This window comes from Ranitomeya imitator, chromosome 1 (genome assembly GCF_032444005.1).
Source record: "Ranitomeya imitator isolate aRanImi1 chromosome 1, aRanImi1.pri, whole genome shotgun sequence".
Lineage (NCBI taxonomy): Eukaryota > Metazoa > Chordata > Amphibia > Anura > Dendrobatidae > Ranitomeya > Ranitomeya imitator.
Genome location: NC_091282.1, coordinates 842349153 through 842371303, shown reverse-complemented (window position 1 = coordinate 842371303; position 22151 = coordinate 842349153). Strand labels below are relative to the sequence as shown.

At 44.2% G+C, this 22151-nt stretch overlaps 2 protein-coding genes across 2 annotated transcripts in view; one reads left to right on the top strand and one right to left on the bottom strand.

Annotated features, from left to right (window-relative positions):
- Window positions 1-3257: 3257 nt before the first annotated feature.
- On the top strand, window positions 3258-15448 carry TIMM13 (translocase of inner mitochondrial membrane 13). Its single transcript, XM_069740837.1, has 3 exons — window positions 3258-3455; window positions 11204-11272; window positions 14633-15448. The coding sequence occupies exons 1-3, from the start codon at window positions 3327-3329 to the stop codon at window positions 14729-14731; spliced, it is 297 nt and encodes a 98-aa protein (XP_069596938.1). The 5' UTR covers window positions 3258-3326; the 3' UTR covers window positions 14732-15448.
- Window positions 15264-22151, bottom strand: part of TMPRSS9 (transmembrane serine protease 9) — a 229271-nt gene continuing 222383 nt past the window's right edge. Inside the window, exon 19 of the mRNA XM_069740847.1 lies at window positions 15264-16316. Within this exon, the coding sequence (XP_069596948.1) occupies window positions 16155-16316 (162 nt within the window). The 3' untranslated portion in view covers window positions 15264-16154. The remainder of the gene's footprint in view (window positions 16317-22151) is intronic.

The window sequence follows — 22151 nt, the reverse complement described above, 5'->3', positions numbered from 1 at the left end:
TATGTCATATATCTCATTAAATGTCCGTGCGGTCTCGGATATGTTGGAGAGACTACCCAACATATCCGAGACCGCATATCCCAACACAAATCGACAATTCGATGCAAAAGAACAATGCTACCCATCCCGGCTCATTTTATAGCACATAATCACAATGTGTCACAACTCCGATATCAAATTATAGATAGCGTTCCAATAATGAGGAGAGGAGGGAATAGAATATTAAAATTAAAGGAGAAAGAGGCCTATTGGATTTACACTCTTAACACTTTAGAACCCAATGGCCTCAATAGAGAGTATGAAGTATTTTATTGATATTTAGTTATGTAGGTGCTTTCTGAGATCTGTGGATACCCTTGGGTATGCTTGATGGAATTAGATTCCTTTTAGCTCAATTTCTTTTTTTCATTATGTACCTATATGTAGAGATTGACTAATATCTGTTTATTACATTAGGCATTTTGTGATGTATATCAATATATAAGATATATTATTCATTATGTTTTTTTCTCTCTTTTTTCTTATAGACTTAGTCCGATGGTGTTCCATACCTGGTGTGCACAATTCTCTTTCTGAGGTTTGCGGGTACTTATTCCTACTCCTACCACTATTCCAAGTGATACTTCATATGGACCATATATACTATACATATAGAGACCTTTCAGCACTTGCGCAGTTACTTTTCTTTATTTTACCCTTTATCCGGTTCTTCGTTATCTTTCTTTTGTCGGCGCTCCTATTTGCGCATGCGCGACTGGGAACATTTTAGCATTTGAGCAGTAGCTTTATTTAATCTTACCCTTTCATTCGGTTTCCTCTCTTCCGTCGGCGCTTCCAAATTGCGCATGCGCAGCGGACTACATTTTCACGCGCACATTAGAATTCTCGGGATTGCGCTTTACTTCCGGTCCCAGTGTCCCTTCCGGTAGCGTTCGGCATGATCTATATAAACCACACCATGGCGGCCACACATCACACCGTCTTCATACTGCGGCTGTATCCTGGGATCCCGCATTCCCCATTTCTCTCAGGTATGGGTTACTTAGATCACTTTATATCTCTCGATCTTCTTGTCCCTGCCTTTTGGGCATGCACACTTACAGACTTTTGTCTTATATTCTCTTTACAGCCCTTTTTTCCTATACCACATACAGGTAACTATGGTGATTCTAGTGTCTTTCTATATCTATCTACCCTCACCTAGTACAGTCTTGATAGTTTTTCTTTTTTTCATGAAGATGATTTGGTACATAATTATTGCTTCATATAGCATTTCTTTGCTTTGCCACATATGGGATGTTATTTTCCTTTATGTATAGCCAGAGGGTCTGTTTTATTTTCAACATTGATGTACCCTATGTAGGCTATTATACTTTATATTTATATGTTTCTTTTTGTACATACTTCTGATTTGTTGTTTTTTTTACCAATATAACCATACAGTGATGTATATTTGTTGTTTATTATCTTATACACACATTGATTGTGATTTTTTGATTACATTTATAGATCCTTACCTTGATAAAGGCTTATCGTAGCCGAAACGTTGGTTACTGTATGTTTGGTTCAATAAATTATTTTGGCAATATTGATTTTGGAGCCTCGGATTGATCTATATGATTGCCATCTGTATTGCCTCCCCAATACCATATGTCCATTATTGCCATCTGTATTGCCCCCCAGGTGCCATCTGTCCGTTATTGCCATCTGTATTGCCCCCTGGTGCCATCTGTCCATTATTGCCATTTGTAATGCCCCCCCCCTGGTGCCATCTGTCCGTTATTTCCATTTGGATTGCCCCCCCCCCAGGTGCCATCTGTCCGTTATTGTCATCCGCATTGTCCCCCGATGCCATCTGTCCATTATTCCTATCCGTATTGCCCCCCCCGGTGCCATCTGTCCATTATTGCCATTTGTATTGTCCCCCGGTGCCATATGTCCGTTATTGCCATCTGGATTGCCCCCGGTGCCATCTGTCCATCATTGCCATCTGTATTACTCCTCGATGCCATCTGTCCATTATTGCCATCTGCATTGCCCCCCCCCCCCCCCCGATGCAATCTGTCCATCATTGCCATCTGTATTACTCCCCGATGCCATCTGTATTGCCTCCCTGATGCCATCTGTCCGTTATTTCCATTTGGATTGCCCCCTCCATCAGTGCCATCTGTCCGTTATTGTCATCCGTATCCCCCCCCTCCGGTGCAATCTGTCCATTATTGCCATTTGTATTGCCCCCGATGCCATCTGTCCGTTATTGCCATCTGTATTGCCCCCAGGTGCCATATGTCCGTTATTGCCATCTGGATTGCCCCCGGTGCCATTATTATTTATTTATATAGCACCATTGATTCCATGGTGCTGTACATGAGAAGGGGTTACATACAAGTTACAGATATCACATACAGTAAACAAACTAACAATGACGGACTGATACAGAGGGGCGAGGACCCTGCCCTTGCGGACTTACATTCTACAGGAATGCTATCTGTCCATTATTGCCATCCGTATTGCCCCCCCAGGTGCCATTTGTCCGTTATTGCCATCTGTATTGCTCCCCCCCCAGGTGCCATCTATTATTATTATTATAGCGCCATTTATTCCATGGCACTTTACATTTGAGATGAGGTATAGATAATAAAAACAAGTACAATAATCTTGAACAATACAAGTTACAACTGGTACAGGAGGAGTGAGGACCCTGCCCGCGAGGGCTCACAATCTACAAGGGATGGGTGAGGATACAGTAGGTGAGGGTAGAGCTGGTCGTGCAGCGGTTTGGGCGATCGGTGGTCACTGCAGGTTGTGGGCTTGTCTGAAGAGGGGGGTCTTCAGGTGCCACCTGTTGTTATACACGTATCGATAAAAGATTACACAAGCCCACACTTTTCTAAGTTAAGACTTGCTACGGGTACTGCTTATTGCATGTTTTTTTTTCGTGCTCCTATTTAAACATATAAAAAGCTTGATCCCCCAAATTCGATGAAATTAGCGCATGCTGATATATTTCTCACACCGATTATTGGTTCATACAATCCAGCACAGTGATTAAAGGAAGTGTGTGATAAATCCGAGCTAAACCAACCCCGAGCTTCCCCAATGCGCCCTTATTATTGCTGGGCATGAGAGAACATGGCAGAAAAGACAGTGTGCAACTCTAGCTGAGCGCCATCTAGAGGGCAGCGACACCAGCTCATAACTACAACTACCACAATGCTTTGCCCGACCGGCCACCTAGAGCTTCCGTTTCCGCATTCCAGCCGGAAGTAGCCGGCACGTGTGTGTAAGTGACTTTGAGCTGTAGCCTGTTACCGCTCAGGGAAGACATGGACGGGTTCAGCTCCGATTTTTCTCCGGCCGCTTCTGCCGCGGGCTCCGGCAAGTTAGACACCGGCGCCATCATGGAACAAGTGAAGGTGCAGATCGCGGTGGCCAATGCGCAGGAGCTGCTGCAGGTCAGTGAGTGGAAGCCGTCAGCGCTGACCTTGTGCTGCTCTCCGGCCCTTGTCAGCCCTCATGGCCTGTGACCCCAGGAGATTTCTGAAGGCTGTGGCACAGGGGGCCGCTTCTGAGCATGCGTCCTTCTGTCTCGTCCACTTGTGAAATATCCTATAGAGCCCCCTTAAATCCGAATGACAGTCCTCGTGCTGAAAGTCTAAGCCCCATAGCTTGTGTGGCTGCCCTTCAGTTTGAGGGATCAGAGCATCCCTGGCACTGGTAAGTTACCACTACATTGTGGGCATTTTGAGCCCCCTGGACACTGCTTTAAGCATCAGTCCTCCACTCTGAAGACCCTCACACCCCTTAGATGGTCTGAAATAAGCTGGTTTAGTGAACTTTTATCTAATGTCTAGGTGTTGGCCTTTGGGGTAGGTCATCAGTATGATTGGTCGAGACCGCCACCGCGAAATATCACCTGTTCTCTGCCAGTGGCAGATGGATATACACACCTGCAGAATTTGGAAGCGTCTCTTCTATACGCTGTGTAGTGCCTGCTACCGAGTACTGCAGATCAGCTCCTCTTCTATACGCTGTGTAGTGCCTGCTACCGAGTACTGCAGATCAGCTCCTCTTCTATACACTGTGTAGTGCCTGCTACCGAGTACTGCAGATCAGCTCCTCTTCTATACACTGTGTAGTGCTTTCTACCGAGTACTGCAGATCAGCTCCTCTTCTATACACTGTAGTGCCTGCTACCGAGTACTGCAGATCAGCTCCTCTTCTATACACTGTGTAGTGCCTGCTACCGAGTACTGCAGATCAGCTCCTCTTCTATACACTGTGTAGTGCTTTCTACCGAGTACTGCAGATCAGCTCCTCTTCTATACACTGTAGTGCCTGCTACCGAGTACTGCAGATCAGCTCCTCTTCTATACACTGTAGTGCCTGCTACCGAGTACTGCAGATCAGCTCCTCTTCTATACGCTGTGTAGTGCCTGCTACCGAATACTGCAGATCAGCTCCTCTACTATACACTGTGTAGTGCCTGCTACAGAGTACTGCAGATCGGCTCCTCTTCTATACGCTGTGTAGTGCCTGCTACCGAGTACTGCAGATCAGCTCTTCTTCTATACGCTGTGTAGTGCCTGCTACCGAATACTGCAGATCAGCTCCTCTTTTATACACTGTGTAGTGCCTGCTACCGAGTACTGCAGGTCAGCTCCTCTTCTATACACTGTGTAGTGCTTTCTACCGAGTACTGCAGATCAGCTCCTCTTCTATACACTGTGTAGTGCCTGCTACCGAGTACTGCAGATCAGCTCCTCTTCTATACACTGTGTAGTGCCTGCTACCGAGTACTGCAGATCAGCTCCTCTTCTATACGCTGTGTAGTGCCTGCTACCGAGTACTGCAGATCAGCTCCTCTTCTATGCACTGTAGTGCTTTCTACCGAGTACTGCAGATCAGCTCCTCTTCTATACACTGTGTAGTGCCTGCTACCGAGTACTGCAGATCAGCTCCTCTTTTATACACTGTGTAGTGCCTGCTACCGAGTACTGCAGGTCAGCTCCTCTTCTATACACTGTGTAGTGCTTTCTACCGAGTACTGCAGATCAGCTCCTCTTCTATACACTGTGTAGTGCCTGCTACCGAGTACTGCAGATCAGCTCCTCTTCTATACACTGTGTAGTGCCTGCTACCGAGTACTGCAGATCAGCTCCTCTTCTATACGCTGTGTAGTGCCTGCTACCGAGTACTGCAGATCAGCTCCTCTTCTATACGCTGTGTAGTGCTTTCTACCGAGTACTGCAGATCAGCTCCTCTTCTATACGCTGTTTAGTGCACTCTGCTGTGTACTGCAGATCAGCTCCTCTTCTATACGCTGTTTAGTGCCCTCTGCTGTGTACTGCAGATCAGCTCCTCTTCTATACGCTGTATAGTGCCTGCTACCGAGTACTGCAGATCAGCTCCTCTTCTATACGCTGTATAGTGCCTGCTACCGAGTACTGCAGATCAGCTCCTCTTCTATACACTATGTAGTGCCTGCTACCGAGTACTGCAGATCAGCTCTTCTTCTATACACTGTGTAGTGCCTGCTACCGAGTAGTGCAGATCAGCTCCTCTTCTATACGCTGTGTAGTGCCTGCTACCGAGTACTGCAGATCAGCTTCTCTTCTATACACTGTGTAGTGCCTGCTACAGAGTACTGCAGATAAGCTCCTCTTCTATAGATTATGTAGTGCCTGCTACCGAGTATTGCAGATCAGCTCCTCTTCTATGCACTGTAGTGCTTTCTACCGAGTACTGCAGATCAGCTCCTCTTCTATACACTGTGTAGTGCCTGCTACCGAGTACTGCAGATCAGCTCCTCTTCTATACACTGTGTAGTGCTTTCTACCGAGTACTGCAGATCAGCTCCTCTTCTATACGCTGTTTAGTGCACTCTACTGTGTACTGCAGATCAGCTCCTCTTCTATACGCTGTTTAGTGCCCTCTGCTGTGTACTGCAGATCAGCTCCTCTTCTATACGCTGTATAGTGCCTGCTACCGAGTACTGCAGATCAGCTCCTCTTCTATACACTGTATAGTGCCTGTTACCGAGTACTGCAGATCAGCTCCTCTTCTATACACTATGTAGTGCCTGCTACCGAGTACTGCAGATCAGCTCTTCTTCTATACACTGTGTAGTGCCTGCTACCGAGTAGTGCAGATCAGCTCCTCTTCTATACGCTGTGTAGTGCCTGCTACCGAGTACTGCAGATCAGCTTCTCTTCTATACACTGTGTAGTGCCTGCTACAGAGTACTGCAGATAAGCTCCTCTTCTATAGATTATGTAGTGCCTGCTACCGAGTATTGCAGATCAGCTCCTCTTCTATGCACTGTAGTGCTTTCTACCGAGTACTGCAGATCAGCTCCTCTTTTATACACTGTGTAGTGCCTGCTACCGAGTACTGCAGATCAGCTCCTCTTCTATACACTGTGTAGTGCTTTCTACCGAGTACTGCAGATCAGCTCCTCTTCTATACACTGTGTAGTGCCTGCTACCGAGTACTGCAGATCAGCTCCTCTTCTATACACTGTGTAGTGCCTGCTACCGAGTACTGCAGATCAGCTCCTCTTCTATACGCTGTGTAGTGCCTGCTACCGAGTACTGCAGATCAGCTCCTCTTCTATACGCTGTGTAGTGCCTGCTACCGAGTACTGCAGATCAGCTCCTCTTCTATACACTGTGTAGTGCTTTCTACCGAGTACTGCAGATCAGCTCCTCTTCTATACGCTGTTTAGTGCACTCTACTGTGTACTGCAGATCAGCTCCTCTTCTATACGCTGTTTAGTGCCCTCTGCTGTGTACTGCAGATCAGCTCCTCTTCTATACGCTGTATAGTGCCTGCTACCGAGTACTGCAGATCAGCTCCTCTTCTATACACTGTATAGTGCCTGTTACCGAGTACTGCAGATCAGCTCCTCTTCTATACACTATGTAGTGCCTGCTACCGAGTACTGCAGATCAGCTCTTCTTCTATACACTGTGTAGTGCCTGCTACCGAGTAGTGCAGATCAGCTCCTCTTCTATACGCTGTGTAGTGCCTGCTACCGAGTACTGCAGATCAGCTTCTCTTCTATACACTGTGTAGTGCCTGCTACAGAGTACTGCAGATAAGCTCCTCTTCTATAGATTATGTAGTGCCTGCTACCGAGTATTGCAGATCAGCTCCTCTTCTATGCACTGTAGTGCTTTCTACCGAGTACTGCAGATCAGCTCCTCTTCTATACACTGTGTAGTGCCTGCTACCGAGTACTGCAGATCAGCTCCTCTTTTATACACTGTGTAGTGCCTGCTACCGAGTACTGCAGATCAGCTCCTCTTCTATACACTGTGTAGTGCTTTCTACCGAGTACTGCAGATCAGCTCCTCTTCTATACACTGTGTAGTGCCTGCTACCGAGTACTGCAGATCAGCTCCTCTTCTATACACTGTGTAGTGCCTGCTACCGAGTACTGCAGATCAGCTCCTCTTCTATACGCTGTGTAGTGCCTGCTACCGAGTACTGCAGATCAGCTCCTCTTCTATACACTGTGTAGTGCTTTCTACCGAGTACTGCAGATCAGCTCCTCTTCTATACGCTGTTTAGTGCACTCTACTGTGTACTGCAGATCAGCTCCTCTTCTATACGCTGTTTAGTGCCCTCTGCTGTGTACTGCAGATCAGCTCCTCTTCTATACGCTGTATAGTGCCTGCTACCGAGTACTGCAGATCAGCTCCTCTTCTATACGCTGTATAGTGCCTGCTACCGAGTACTGCAGATCAGCTCCTCTTCTATACACTATGTAGTGCCTGCTACCGAGTACTGCAGATCAGCTCTTCTTCTATACACTGTGTAGTGCCTGCTACCGAGTAGTGCAGATCAGCTCCTCTTCTATACGCTGTGTAGTGCCTGCTACCGAGTACTGCAGATCAGCTTCTCTTCTATACACTGTGTAGTGCCTGCTACAGAGTACTGCAGATCGGCTCCTCTTCTATACGCTGTGTAGTGCCTGCTACCGAGTACTGCAGATAAGCTCCTTTTCTATACATTATGTAGTGCCTGCTACCGAGTACTGCAGATCAGCTCCTCTTCTATGCACTGTAGTGCTTTCTACCGAGTACTGCAGATCAGCTCCTCTTCTATACACTGTGTAGTGCCTGCTACCGAGTACTGCAGATCAGCTCCTCTTCTATACACTGTGTAGTGCCTGCTACCGAGTACTGCAGATCAGCTCCTCTTCTATACACTGTGTAGTGCTTTCTACCGAGTACTGCAGATCAGCTCCTCTTCTATACACTGTGTAGTGCCTGCTACCGAGTACTGCAGATCAGCTCCTCTTCTATACACTGTGTAGTTCTTTCTACCGAGTACTGCAGATCAACTCCTCTTCTATACACTGTGTAGTGCTTTCTACCGAGTACTGCAGATCAACTCCTCTTCTATACACTGTGTAGTTCTTTCTACCGAGTACTGCAGATCAACTCCTCTTCTATACACTGTGTAGTGCTTTCTACCGAGTACTGCAGATCAACTCTTCTATACGCTGTTTAGTGCCCTCTACTGTGTACTGCAGATCAGCTCCTCTTCTATACGCTGTTTAGTGCCCTCTGCTGTGTACTGCAGATCAGCTCCTCTTCTATACGCTGTTTAGTGCCCTCTACTGAGTACTGCAGATAAGCTCCTCTTCAATAGTGAATGTCATATATTTCAGGACTGATCCTGTGGGAGAGTATTTCAACTAATGGGATTTGATTCCATTTTTTGGAATAAGATATATTCCATTTGCATTAAATAGTAATAACGGTCCTTCCACCTGATGAAGACGGTTTAACCGTTGAAACGCGTTGTGGTTCAACACTAAAATCCTTGTTTTGGTCTCATTTCCAGCGCTCGTAGGACCGTTATTACTATTTACTGCATTTTGTATCCTCCTGGAAGGTTAACGGCTGGAGCTGCGGTGGACCTTTTGCTTTCAATTGTAACTGTGACCCTCACAGCGCTCCCTAGTGACCGCTTTCTTTTCCCTTGAATTTCATATTCCATTTGCATGACATATTCATACCTCTGTGTGAACCCTTAATAGATATAAAGATAGCGATGTGTTTGTCTTAACTGCTGGCATCTGTAATTTGATAACAATTAACCTGTCAGTTTGGATCACCCCTCCTTATTGTCTATATGGGCATGTAGGTCAGAGGAAGCTGAATAAAGTGATACCTTGTTATCTGTGATCTGATGTCTTATTCCAGAGAAATCCACATTTTTCTTGCATGTAAATGAAATGTTAAGGCCTCTTTCACACTTACGTCTTTTAGCTCCCGTCAATCCGTCGATTCTTGAAAAAACAGGATCCACCAAATTTTTCTGCTGGATCCTGTTTTTTTTTTCTCATAGATTTGTATTAGCGACAGATTGTAACGGACGGCAATCCGTTTCTTCCGTTGGAAAATTGCTGTCTGTCGGGCGGGGACAACGCACAGAGGAAGGTTTTTTTCTGTACGTCGGAAAATAGCTCAGCGACGGATCCTGTGCTGCCTGTCGTTGGCTATAATGGAAGCCTATGGACGCAGGATCCGTCGCTGACTGTCAAAAGCAGGAATCCAGCGACGGGTTCCGTCTTTTGAAACTGAGCATGTGCGGAAGAATTTCCAGTCAGGGAAATTCTCTCTCGCTCTCTTTTTTTTTTTTTTTACTATTGATGCTGCTTATGCAGCATCAATAGTAGCAAGATATAATGTAAAGAATAAAATAAAAAATCGCAATATTCTTACCTTCTGGCGTCCTGCGCAGTGTTACTGATGCTCCCGGCAGCTGGCGTTCCCAGAAATGCATTGCAAGACCGCTACGTCATCAGAGGTCATTGCACACAAGGTATTACTGGGAACTCCAGCTGCCAGGAGCATTGGTAACGCTGCGCAGGACGCCAGAAGGTAAGAATATTGCGATTTTTTTTTTTTTTTTTTTTTTTAATTTAATTTAATTTTTTAAATTTTTAACCTGTGTTGTGTATGCGTTTTCCGCTGCGAAGAAGCATACACAACAGGTGCACATAGCCTCGATGGTCCGTCAGAAAAACGGGCCTAAGATCCATGGGCTGAACACAGATCTGCATGAGAATCTGCCTCCCGAGCTCAGTCCCCTCTGTTATATATTTGTTAGCAGTGGGAAATCTGGGATCATGATCCCGGGTGAGTAATTGCTGCCTTTTCACATTGTAATGGAATGTGGCACATCCATTAGAAGATGAAAAATCAGTGATTGGAAGCTGTTAAAGGGAACCTGTCACCAGGTTTGGCTCATATAAGATGCGGCCACCGCCTTTCAGGGCTTATCTACAACATTTTGTAATGCTGTATATCAGCCCCCGATCCGACCTGAAAGATAAGAAAAATACGTTTTATTATACTCACCTGTGGGAACAATCCAGTCCGATGGGTGTCGCAGGTCCGGGTCCGGCGCCTCCCATCTTCTTATGATCCACGCCATCCTGCTTCTTCATCGCTCCCCGTCATCGCGCTCCTGCACAGGCGTACCTATATGCTTTGAAGGCAGAGCAAATTCCTGCAGTGCGCAGGCGCTGAACCTCTGCCAGGGAGCGATGAAGCAACAGGAGAGCGGCATTGCAAGATGGGAGGAGCCGGACCTGCGACACCCATTGGAACGCCCTCCCCCCCAGTGAGTATAATAAAACTTATTTTTCCTATCTTTCAGGTCGGACCAGTTAGACGATCCTATCCTAATCAACTTGTTACCTGCATTAAAGACAACTGTCTTACATAGTCACCTTTATAAAAGACTCCTGTCCACACACACAATTAATCAGTCAGATTCTAACCTATACAACATGGGCAAGACCGAAGAGCTTTCTAAGGATGAGAGGGACAAGACAATGGGTTAAAATTAACCCTTAAAATTAGATTGTTAATGTCTGTCAGTGGGCAAAGTTACAAAATCATCAAGTGATCAAATACGTATTTCCACCACTGTATATACTTTTACGGTGACACGACCAAGTTGGCTGTGAGGTTTTTCATGTGTACCGTAAGTAATGGAGAAACCACAAGGGCGGCTGACCGCACACTGCCATACCCCCACCCACAATGGCTTCATAATTTGTTGTGAATATTGGCCACAGTGGGTGATTAACACTAACACTGTAATTAGTGTATATGAGTACTGAGTTATTTCTTTGCAATGTTGTAGACTTTCACTAACAACTTTCTATTCTTGGCAGCGGATGACTGATAAATGTTTTCGAAAATGTATTGCGAAACCCGGAGGATCATTGGACAATTCAGAGCAGGTGCGTGACTTCCATTATCTAGTTGTGTACTGGCTTCCAGAAGAGTATGCAGTGCCTGCACGCAACCGCTATAGAAATATCAGGCCTGCCATAAAAAATGCTGTTAAACCTGGACAAGTTATAAAGGGCTTGTTCACCTGCGGCAGGCCCTAGTTGGTGTGGACGTGCAGGTATACAAATGGCACACTATGGTCACATGACAACCGCTGGAATCGACAAGCGGAACTGAATCCCAATTTTCATGCGTGATATAAAGTTTTGGTTCGTCAGGATGCTGCACTTGCTGATGCTTCCACCCCCAGACCCTCCAAATTAATTGGCACGTGGACTTCCTAGAAGCCATAAACCTTTGCATTAAGGTTTTGTGACAGTTGTAGATTGCAGTGATTGATTGCCTTGTGAAATTGCACTCAGAGATGTGATCTAAGCTTCTTGGGTAACCTGGAGGCTCCAGATGTGCTATCAACGAGGGCAGGGTGGTGCGATGCTTTTCTGAACACTGCGGCCTATTAGTCTTCGTCACTCTGTGTGAGCATTTCACTGGTGAACTACTGTTATCTACAACACCAGCAAAGATGAAACTGCCCAAATGAATAAAAATATCAATCTTTATTAAATATAACAATAAAAATGACACCGGATTAAAACTGACTGTGACAAGCCTACTTCCAGTAATGTGCAGCTTCAGCCACTAGGCGGAGACCTTATACTGTATACTAAAACATATTTTCAATTCTCATTTAGTTTTACTGTATCTCTCCATGGAATAAATAACAGATTGATATTATATAATTATGTACTATTTAATAAGGTATACATATGATTACCACTTTTTGTTCACTGTACAGACCTACCCCCTTTGCTTCAGCCTTTTAGTTGTCATTTTTTTTCTTGTTATATTTAATAAAGACTGATATTTTTATTGATTCATTTGGGCAGTTTAATCTTTACCCACAATCGTTTAACTACTGTTATCTAAATCCCATTCGCTGAGTAGATGTCTAGTAGAGCGCAATGCAGTAATACTTGGAAGGATGACACATAAAGTGGTCCCCAGAGTGTGTAGAAAACCTAAAATAACAAACCCATAAGGTGCTTGCCCTCCCAGGATCCAGTACTGGCTCCCGCTGCTGCTAGTTATTTGGGGTTGTAACTAGAGTGGTGACGCCATGTCAAGGGTGCACTTCGCTGCCCTAGCCAAAACTCCGCGCTGGTGCAGAGGTTGGCAGCAAGTGCCACTGTGCTCGGTGAGTGGCTGCGGCAGTGACGTGCGCTCTTGACGTGACAATACTGAGGCCGCGACCACACCAGAAGTGGGAAGCCTGGTGTGAACCTGCGGGGTGAGGGGATGTACCTGATTGGTTTATGTACTTTGGTGATCTCCTTACTGAAAGTGCACACCCTCTTTAAAGATAGAAGGAAGTAAAATAAAGGAATGAAGGCAAAAGTTCTAGGCAGGCATGGGGAAAAATGCTTCAACGTAAGAATGCTCCGTGGTATGATAACTTCCAGGGCTCGCTGTTCTACTTTACCCTGAAGATATTGCTTAAGGTATAGTTACACTAAACTACTTACCAACGATCACGACCAGCAATACGACCTGGCCGTGATCGTTGGTAAGTCGTTGTGTGGTCGCTGGGGAGCTGTCACACAGACAGCTCTCTCCAGCGACCAACGATCAGGGGAAAGACTTCGGCATCGTTGAAACGGTCTTCAACGATGCCGAAGTCCCCCTGCAGCACCCGGGTAACCAGGGTAAACATCGGGTTACTAAGTGCAGGGCTGCGCTTAGTAACCCGATATTTACCCTGGTTTCCATTGTAAAAGTAAAAAAAAAAAACACTACATACTCACATTCTGATGTCTGTCACGTCCCCCGCCGGCGTCCACAGGGTTAAAACTGCTTTCGGCAGGAGCGCTGCTAATGCACGCGCTGCTGCCGAATTTCCCTACACTGACTGTGTCAGCGCCGGCTGTAAAGCAGAGCACAGCGGTGACGTCACCGCTGTGCTCTGCTTTACGGCCGGTGCTGACACTGTGGACGCCGGGGGACGTGACAGACATCAGAATGTGAGTATGTAGTGTTTTTTGTTTTTAACTTTTACAATGGTAACCAGGGTAAATATCGGGTTACTAAGTGCGGCCCTGCGCTTAGTAACCCAATATTTACCCTGGTTACCAGTGAACACATCGCTGGATCGGCGTCACACACGCCGATCCAGCGATGACAGCAGGTGATCAGCGACCAAAAAATGGTCCTGATCATTCCCCAACAACCAACGATCTCCCAGCAGGGGCCTGATCGTTGGTCGCTATCACACATAACAAGATCGTTAGCGGGATCGTTGCTACGTCACCAAAAGCGTGATGTTGCAACGATATCGTTGTGTGACGGTACCTTTAGTGACATTAACTGTATGTTTAAGGTTGTTTTCTTGTTTAAGCAATCCCTACATGTGTTGCTGCTGTCTAACAACCGTGAATCATGCAGCCGCAGGGACTCATACGTAATATGCGAGCACGCCTGAGATACTGGGATAACACCCATGCATGCTTGCTCATCACTAGTAACAGCCAGATATTTAACATTTTGACTCGTCAGTCCAGAGCATCTGCTGCCATTTTTATGCATCCCAGTTCCTTTGGATTTTTTTTGTTTTTGTTTGAGTCACTTGCCCCTTTATTCTGAATTGATAGATTTTTATTTTTTGGGGGGACCTTAGTTGTTCCATGCAAATTGCTTCTGGATAGACTTTGCCAAATAGATGGGTGTATCTGGGTTCCACCAATTGCTGCCAATTCAGATGTGATGGCACTGCTGGGCATCTTCTGGTTTCAAGGGGAAATGAGCATGGTGTGTCTTTCATCTGTTGCCCGAACAGAGGATCTACAGTCCTCATCGTTGCCAATTTCTTGGTGGTTCCTCAAAAAGAGCTTGAGCAGCACATCTTGAGACCTCAGTCTACTTTAAAAACTTTGCCTAGGTAACACCTTATTAATGCAGTATAACTACCTTGTGTCTTGTTACTGTGCTCCGTCTTGCCATGGTGTATTACCTGTGACCAGAAACTGTCTGCGACAACCTCCAGCTTGTAGCAGAGTTTCTGTTCCTCACCCAGTTTTAAGTCTCCAACATAGCTGTTACCGGAAATGTCTGTTTCAACCTACATGCAAAAACAATGATCATTATAACGTGTGTGTTCTATTTGGTCACGTATGTGGGTGAAAACTCTGGCACAGTATTGTATTCTACAAAGATTCCTAACTTTCCAAAGGCAGAATGTTTAGTTCCTTTTTAATCCCTGTTTTGCTGCAGATGCTTGTAACTAAACTGACTTCTAGATTCCTTTCTCTCCCTAGAAATGCATTGCAATGTGTATGGACAGATACATGGATGCCTGGAATACTGTATCCAGAGCCTACAACTCCAGACTGCAGAGAGAGCGAGCCAAGATGTGAGAGGAGCCACCGAACTTCTAACAGAAATCCTGCACCTACCACAACTGGGAGTTATCCTTTCCACTGCTCACCATAATAGATTAGAACCCGAAAGATCAACCGACATGGCGTAACGAGAGGCAGTGATTGGTGGAAATGGATAAACCTAATGGCTCTGCCATTGATAAACTGTATGGTTCATTAATCCACTGAACTATTTTCCCTAATTTAGATTTTTAAATGGCATTTTTGTTTTTGTCGTCTTGGAGGATCCCTACTGAAATATCTAATGCGTTATGTCTCGTCTATATTAACTGATTTTGTGCTGGCCTTTATTTCAGAACATCGTTTTTAAAAGGCTATTTCTCAGGATTCCATTCGGCTGAGGTTCGTGCTCATTGGGTTACGGATCACTTAGAATTGGACCATACAACCGATTCATTTTGTCTAACTTCATTTATACTCTCTTGACGAGCACGTCCTACTTCAACAGGAGCCCTCGTAATGTGAATTTCGGGGACGCCGAACAGAAGACCACACTGACTTGAGACACTTGCTGTTTAATCATATATTTTACTGGTTACACACGTGATCATAGACATTGTATGCACTCACTGCAACACTGTTACAGATTGTCAGAATGCCTCATCTGTCTGTATTGGAGCAAATCATTGATATTTTATTTCCCTGGGATCTTAATGGAAGCAGATGTGGATTGATAAAATGATTTTCATTGAATTGGGTGTAAACGTTCATTCTGGGAATCTTTCCAGATGCACAATTTGTCTAGAACAAGATATCATCAGTCACCTGCATAATTTGCCTCTATGAATATTTACATGCATATATGTGGCTTATAATATGGCGATCACATACATATGGTAGAAGCGGACATTTCGTGGGCTTCTTAAGCTTCACAGTTCCTAGGTTGCACTTCATGCTTATTTGTTCATTGAACAAAACGGCTTCCCCTAATATATCCGGCTAGTGGTACATTTGGTTATTGCTTGCCATTACTCTACGTATATCAAAGTTTGTCTCCTATCAAACCAGACACTATTATCTTCCCTTTGTTCTTTTTTTCTACCACCATGAAATGGTTAATAGTTTTGGAATTTGCTAAATAGTCACTTTTTGGTTTTATACAAAGTTGCCGTTTAGGAACATCTTCCTTATAACAATCATTGACCTTTTATCCAAAATAAATATCCCTTATATCTATAATGGGTTAAATGGCATAGGCTCAGAATCTCCTTTTGTGATTTGATATTTTGCTTTGATAAAAGCAGGTCACATTTATTAATAAAATATATAGTTTACATTTTCAGTCCGAAGTGTATGAATGATCAGGGCATTAGAAAGTCCTTTTGTGGTTCTTCTCAGCTCCAAGGCCTGAAGTTAAGCCCTGCATGTTTTTTTCATGCCTTTCCCTGAGTTGTAACCCTCATAATCGTAAAGTCTGCCCAATCCAGTTACGGACAGATGTTATTCTGGTGTAAACTCCTGGAAAGTACGGTCTCGCACAGCCGTAGCCCCAGCTTGTTATTCCAGCGAGAAACCATCGGCCGGATGGTTCTCTACAAGCTAGAGGTCCACCAGCATCCCCCTAAAAGAAAGAGGCAAAAAGTTACGGTGTACCTCACGTTAAAACAAAATATTAAGTTATGTGTTTTAAAGGGATGTTCCCAGGTACAAAACACATTTTAATTAATAGATCTTGTAGTATTAAGTTAAGCAATTTGTATACAAATTTGGTAAATTTGCCCTTGCTATGTACTGTGTAATGGCTGTGTCCTACCATGCAGAGCTGCTCCAGTTCACAGCCTGTGCATACCACTCCACCTGGCTAGAGGAGGAATCATAAATTACAGTGCCTTGCAAAAGTATTCGGCCCCCTGGAACTTTTCATCCTTTTCCCACATATCATGCTTCAAACCTAAAGATACCAAATGTAAATCTTTGAAGAATCAACAAGAAGTGGAACACAATTGTGAAGTTGAACAAAATGTATTGGTTATTTAAAATTTTTGTGGAAATTCAAAAACTGAAAAGTGGGGCATGCAATATTATTCAGCCTCTTTAACCCCTTCATGACCCAGCCTATTTTGACCTTAATGACCTGGCCGTTTTTTGCAATTCTGACCAGTGTCCCTTTATGAGGTAATAACTCGGGAACGCTTCAATGGATCCTAACGGTTCTGAGATTGTTTTTTCGTGACATATTGGGCTTCATGTTAGTGGTAACTTTAGGTCAATAATTTTTGCGTTTATTTGTGAAAAATGGAAATTTGGGTAAAATTTAGAAAATTTCGCAATTTTCAAATTTTGAATTTTTATTCTGTTAAACCAGAGAGTTATGTGACACAAAATCTACTATATAAAGCTGAATGTGTGTATGTGTGTGTGTATGTCCGGGATTGGCATCTGCACCGTCGCAGCTACAGCCACAAAATTTTGCACAGTCACACGTCTGGACCCCGAGAGCGTCATAGGCTATGTTGTGAGGCGAAATTTTAACCCCGCGCATTCCAATTCACCAAACAATTTTGCCCCTATCTACATAATGGGGGAAAAGCGTTGGAAGCGTCGCAGCTACAGCAACACAATTTTGCACAGTCACACGTCTGGACCCTGAGAGCGTCATAGGCTATGTTGTGAGGTGAAATATTAACCCCGCGCTTTCCAATTCACCAAACAATTTTGCCCTTATCTACATAATGGTGAAAAAAGTGAAAGGAAAAGTGTTGGAGGCGTCGCAGCTACAGCCACAAAATTTTGCACAGTCACATGTCTGGACCCCGAGAGCGTCATAGGCTATATTGTGAGGCGAAATTTTAACCCCGCGCGTTCCAATTCACCAAACAATTTTGCCCTTATCTACATAATGGGGAAAAAAGTGAAAGGAAAAGTGTTGGAAGCGTCGCAGCTACAGCAACAAAATTTTGCACAGTCACACGTCTGGACCCCGAGAGCGTCATAGGCTATGTTGTGAGGTGAAATTTTAACCCCGCGCTTTCCAATTCACCAAGCAATTTTGCCCCTATCTACATAATGGGAAAAAATGAAAGGAAAAGTGTAGGAGGCAAATTGACAGCTGCCAGATGTGAACAAGGGGGACTTAAAGAATGAGAGCGATGGCGCCAAAGAGTATATACCATACAGTTGCTAAGGTGGGGCCTCGACATGGGATACTCACCACACACGGGGATATGAACACACACAAAATGCGCCACACACTACCACGTAATTGAACACATATTACCCTCAGCACACATTTCACCACAAATACACCAACCTCGCCACATAAAAGTCAAAACACAAAAGTCGCCACTCAAAACTCGCCACGCGCAGAACTCGCCACATGCAAAAACTAGGCTCTTGCAAAACTCGCTACAAGTGCAAAATTCTCCTCATGAAAAACTCGCCACACGCAATACTTGCACACGCAGAAAAATTGCCACATGCACAAAAGTTGCAACACATGCAAAAGTTGCCTCACACAAAACTTGCACATACTCAAAAGGCACCACACATAATACTTGCAACGCGCAAAACTTGCTGCACACAACTTGCTACACTAACCTGTCACATGCAACTCGACACACAAAAAGTTGCTACACGCATGTCGCCACACAAAACTCATCTCACAAAAGTCGCTACATGCATGTCGCCACACGCAACTCAACACACACAACTTGACAAACGAAACTCGCCCTAAAACACACACAAGTCTGGTATTATCCTTCAAAAATAAAAATCTGATTAATAAGCAGACCAACTACAACAATTGCACCATATAGGAAATACGGCAGCTGTCAGTCACATGACCTGTCTATTATGTGTATGTGTGAGCTAATATATACTGCCAGGGGGAGGGCTTCCTGTTGGCTGGGGATTTATCAGGCTGCCAATTTAGCTTACAAATACTGAGGTAAAAATACTGAGCAAATAACGTGTGAACGAGGTCTAATACAGGAGGAGATGACACACAGGTATATACTATATACAGGGGAGATGACACACAGATATATACTATATACAGGAGAGATGACACACAGGTATATACTATATAGAGGAGATGACATATAGGTACATATATATACAGGAGGAGATGACATACAGGTATATACTATATACAGGAGGAGATGACATACAGGTATATGCTATATATAGAAGATGACATGCAGGTATATACTATATGCAGGAGGAGATGACACTCAGATATATACTATATACAGGGGAGATGACAGGTATATACTATATATAGGAGGAGATGACATACAGGTATATGCTATATATAGAAGATGACATGCAGGTATATACTATATGCAGGAGGAGATGACACACAGGTATATACTATATATAGAAGGAGATGACATTCAGGTATATACTATATATAGGGGAGATGACATACAGGTATATACTATATACAGGAGATGACATACAGATGTATACTATATATAAGGGAGATGACAAACGTATATACTGAGGTGATGAGGTGAAAATGAGAGGTGTGAGTGCAAAATAAGAGGAGTGAGGAAAAATAGTGGAGTGATCAGAAAATGACAGATGTGAGGTTGAAATGACAAGTGTTAGGGGGGAATGAGAGGAGTGAGGGAGAAAATGAGAGGTGTGAGGGAGAAAATGAGAGATGTCAGGGGGAAAAGGAAAGATGTGATTGGGAAAATGAGAGGCGTGATGGGAAAATAAGAGAAGTGACGTGCTATAACTAACCACAGATATTTACTATGCCCAGGCAACGCCGGGCTCTTCAGCTAGTCTACTATATAAAGCTGAATGTGTGTACGTGTGTGTGTGTGTATGTCCGGGATTGGCATCTGCACCGTCGCAGCTACAGCCACAAAATTTTGCACAGTCACATGTCTGGACCCCGAGAGCGTCATAGGCTATGTTGTGAGGCAAAATTTTAACCCCGCGCGTTCCAATTCACCAAACAATTTTGCCCCTATCTACATAATGGGGAAAAAAGTGAAAGGAAAAGTGTTGGAAGCGTCGCAGCTACAGCAACAAAATTTTGCACAGTCACACGTCTGGACCCCGAGAGCGTCATAGGCTACGTTGTGAGGTGAAATTTTAACCCCGCGCTTTCCAATTCACCAAACAATTTTGCCCCTATCTACATAATGGGGAAAAAAGTGAAAGGAAAAGTGTTGGAGGCGTCGCAGCTACAGAAACAAAATTTTGCACAGTCACACGTCTGGACCCTGAGAGCGTCATAGGCTACGTTGTGAGGTGAAATTTTAACCCCGCGCTTTCCAATTCACCAAACAATTTTGCCCCTATCTACATAATGGGGAAAAAGTGAAATGAAAAGTGTTGGAGGCGTCGCAGCTACAGCCACAAAATTTTGCACAGTCACACGTCTGGACCCTGAGAGCGTCATAGGCTATGTTGTGAGGTGAAATTTTAACTCCGCGCTTTCCAATTCACCAAACTATTTTTCCCCTATCTACATAATGGGGAAAAGTGAAAGGAAAAGTGTTGGAGGCAAATTGACAGCTGCCAGATATGAACAAGAGGGACTTAAAGAGTGAGAGCGATGGCGCCAAAGAGTATATTCCGTATAGTTGCTAAGGTGGGACCCCAACATGGGATACTCACCACACACGGGGATATGAACACACACACAATGCGCCACACACTACCACGTGCTTGAACACTTATACCACCCTCAGCACACATTTCACCACACATACACCAACCTCGCCACATAAAAGTCGAAACACAAAAGTCGCCGCTCAAAACTCACCACATGCAAAAAATAGGCTCACGCAAAACTCGCCACAAGTGCAAAACTCACCTCATGGAAAACTCGCCACACGCAAAACTTGCACATGCGGAAAAATTGCCACATGCACAAAATTTGCAACACATGCAAAAGTTGCCTCACACAAAACTTGCACATACTCAAAAGGCACCAGACATAAAACTCACCACGCGCAAAACTCGCCATGCGCAAAACTTGCTGCACACAACTTGCTACACTAACCTGTCACATGCAACTCGACACACAAAAAGTTGCTACACGCATGTTGCCACACAAAACTCATCTCACAAAAGTCGCTACATGCATGTCGCCACACACAACTCAACACACACAACTTGACAAACGAAACTCGCCCTAAAACACACACAAGTCTGGTATTAGCCTTCAAAAATAAAATTCTGATTAATAAGCAGACAAACTACAAGAGCAACAAATGTACCATATAGGAAATACGGCAGCTGTCAGTCACATAACCTGTCTATTATGTGTATGTGTGAGCTAACATATACTGCCAGGGGGAGGGCTTCCTGTTGGCTCGGGATTTATCAGGCTGCCAATTTATCTTCCAAATACTGAGGTAAAAATACTGAGCAAATAACGTGTTAACGAGGTCTAATACAGGAGATCACACAGGTATATACTATATACAGGGGAGATGACACACAGATATATACTATATACAGGAGAGATGACACACAGGTATATACTATATAAAGGAAGAGATGACATACAGGTACATACTATATTCAGGAGGAGATGACACACAGGTATATACTATATACAGGAGCAGATTACCTACAGGTATATACTATATACAGGAGGAGATGACATACAGGTATATGCTATATATAGAAGATGACATACAGGTATATACTATACACAGGAGGAGATGACGCACAGATATATACTATATACAGGGGAGATGACACACAGGTATATACTATATACAGGGGAGATGACACACAGGTATATACTATATACAGGAGGAGATGACATACAGGTATATAGTATATGTAGGAGGAGATGACATACAGGTATATACTATATATGGGAGGAGATGACATACAGGTATATACTATATATAGGAGGAGATGACATACAGGTATATACTATATACAGGGGAGATGACACAGGTATATACAGGAGATGAAATACAGGTGTATACTATATATAAGGGAGATGACAAACATGTATATACTGAGGTGAAAATGAGAGGTGTGAGGTGAAAATGAAAAGGTGTGATTGCAAAATGAGAGGAGTGAGGGAAAATAGTGGAGTGCTCGGAAAATGACAGATGTGAGGTCGAAATGACAAGTGTTAGGGGGGAATGAGAGGAGTGAGGGAGAAAATAAGAGGTGTGAGGGAGAAAATGAGAGATGTGAGGGGGAAAATTAAAGATGTGATTGGGAAAATGAGAGGTGTGATGGGAAAATAAGAGAAGTGATGTGCTATAACTAACCACAGATATTTACTATGCCCAGGCAACGCCGGGCTCTTCAGCTAGTCTACTATATAAAGCTGAATGTGTGTATGTGTGTGTGTATGTCCGGGATTGGCATCTGCACCGTCGCAGCTACAGCCACAAAATTTTGCACAGTCACATGTCTGGACCCCGAGAGCGTCATAGGCTATGTTGTGAGGCAAAATTTTAAC

Excerpts from the sequence above, each read along its gene's own strand:
- TIMM13 (XM_069740837.1), top strand. The coding sequence starts at position 3,327 with ATGGACGGGTTCAGCTCCGATTTTTCTCCGGCCGCTTCTGCCGCGGGC. Across the intron at positions 3,456-11,203 it reads ATGCGCAGGAGCTGCTGCAG|CGGATGACTGATAAATGTTT; the intron begins GTCAGTGAGTGG and ends TATTCTTGGCAG. Across the intron at positions 11,273-14,632 it reads CATTGGACAATTCAGAGCAG|AAATGCATTGCAATGTGTAT; the intron begins GTGCGTGACTTC and ends TTCTCTCCCTAG.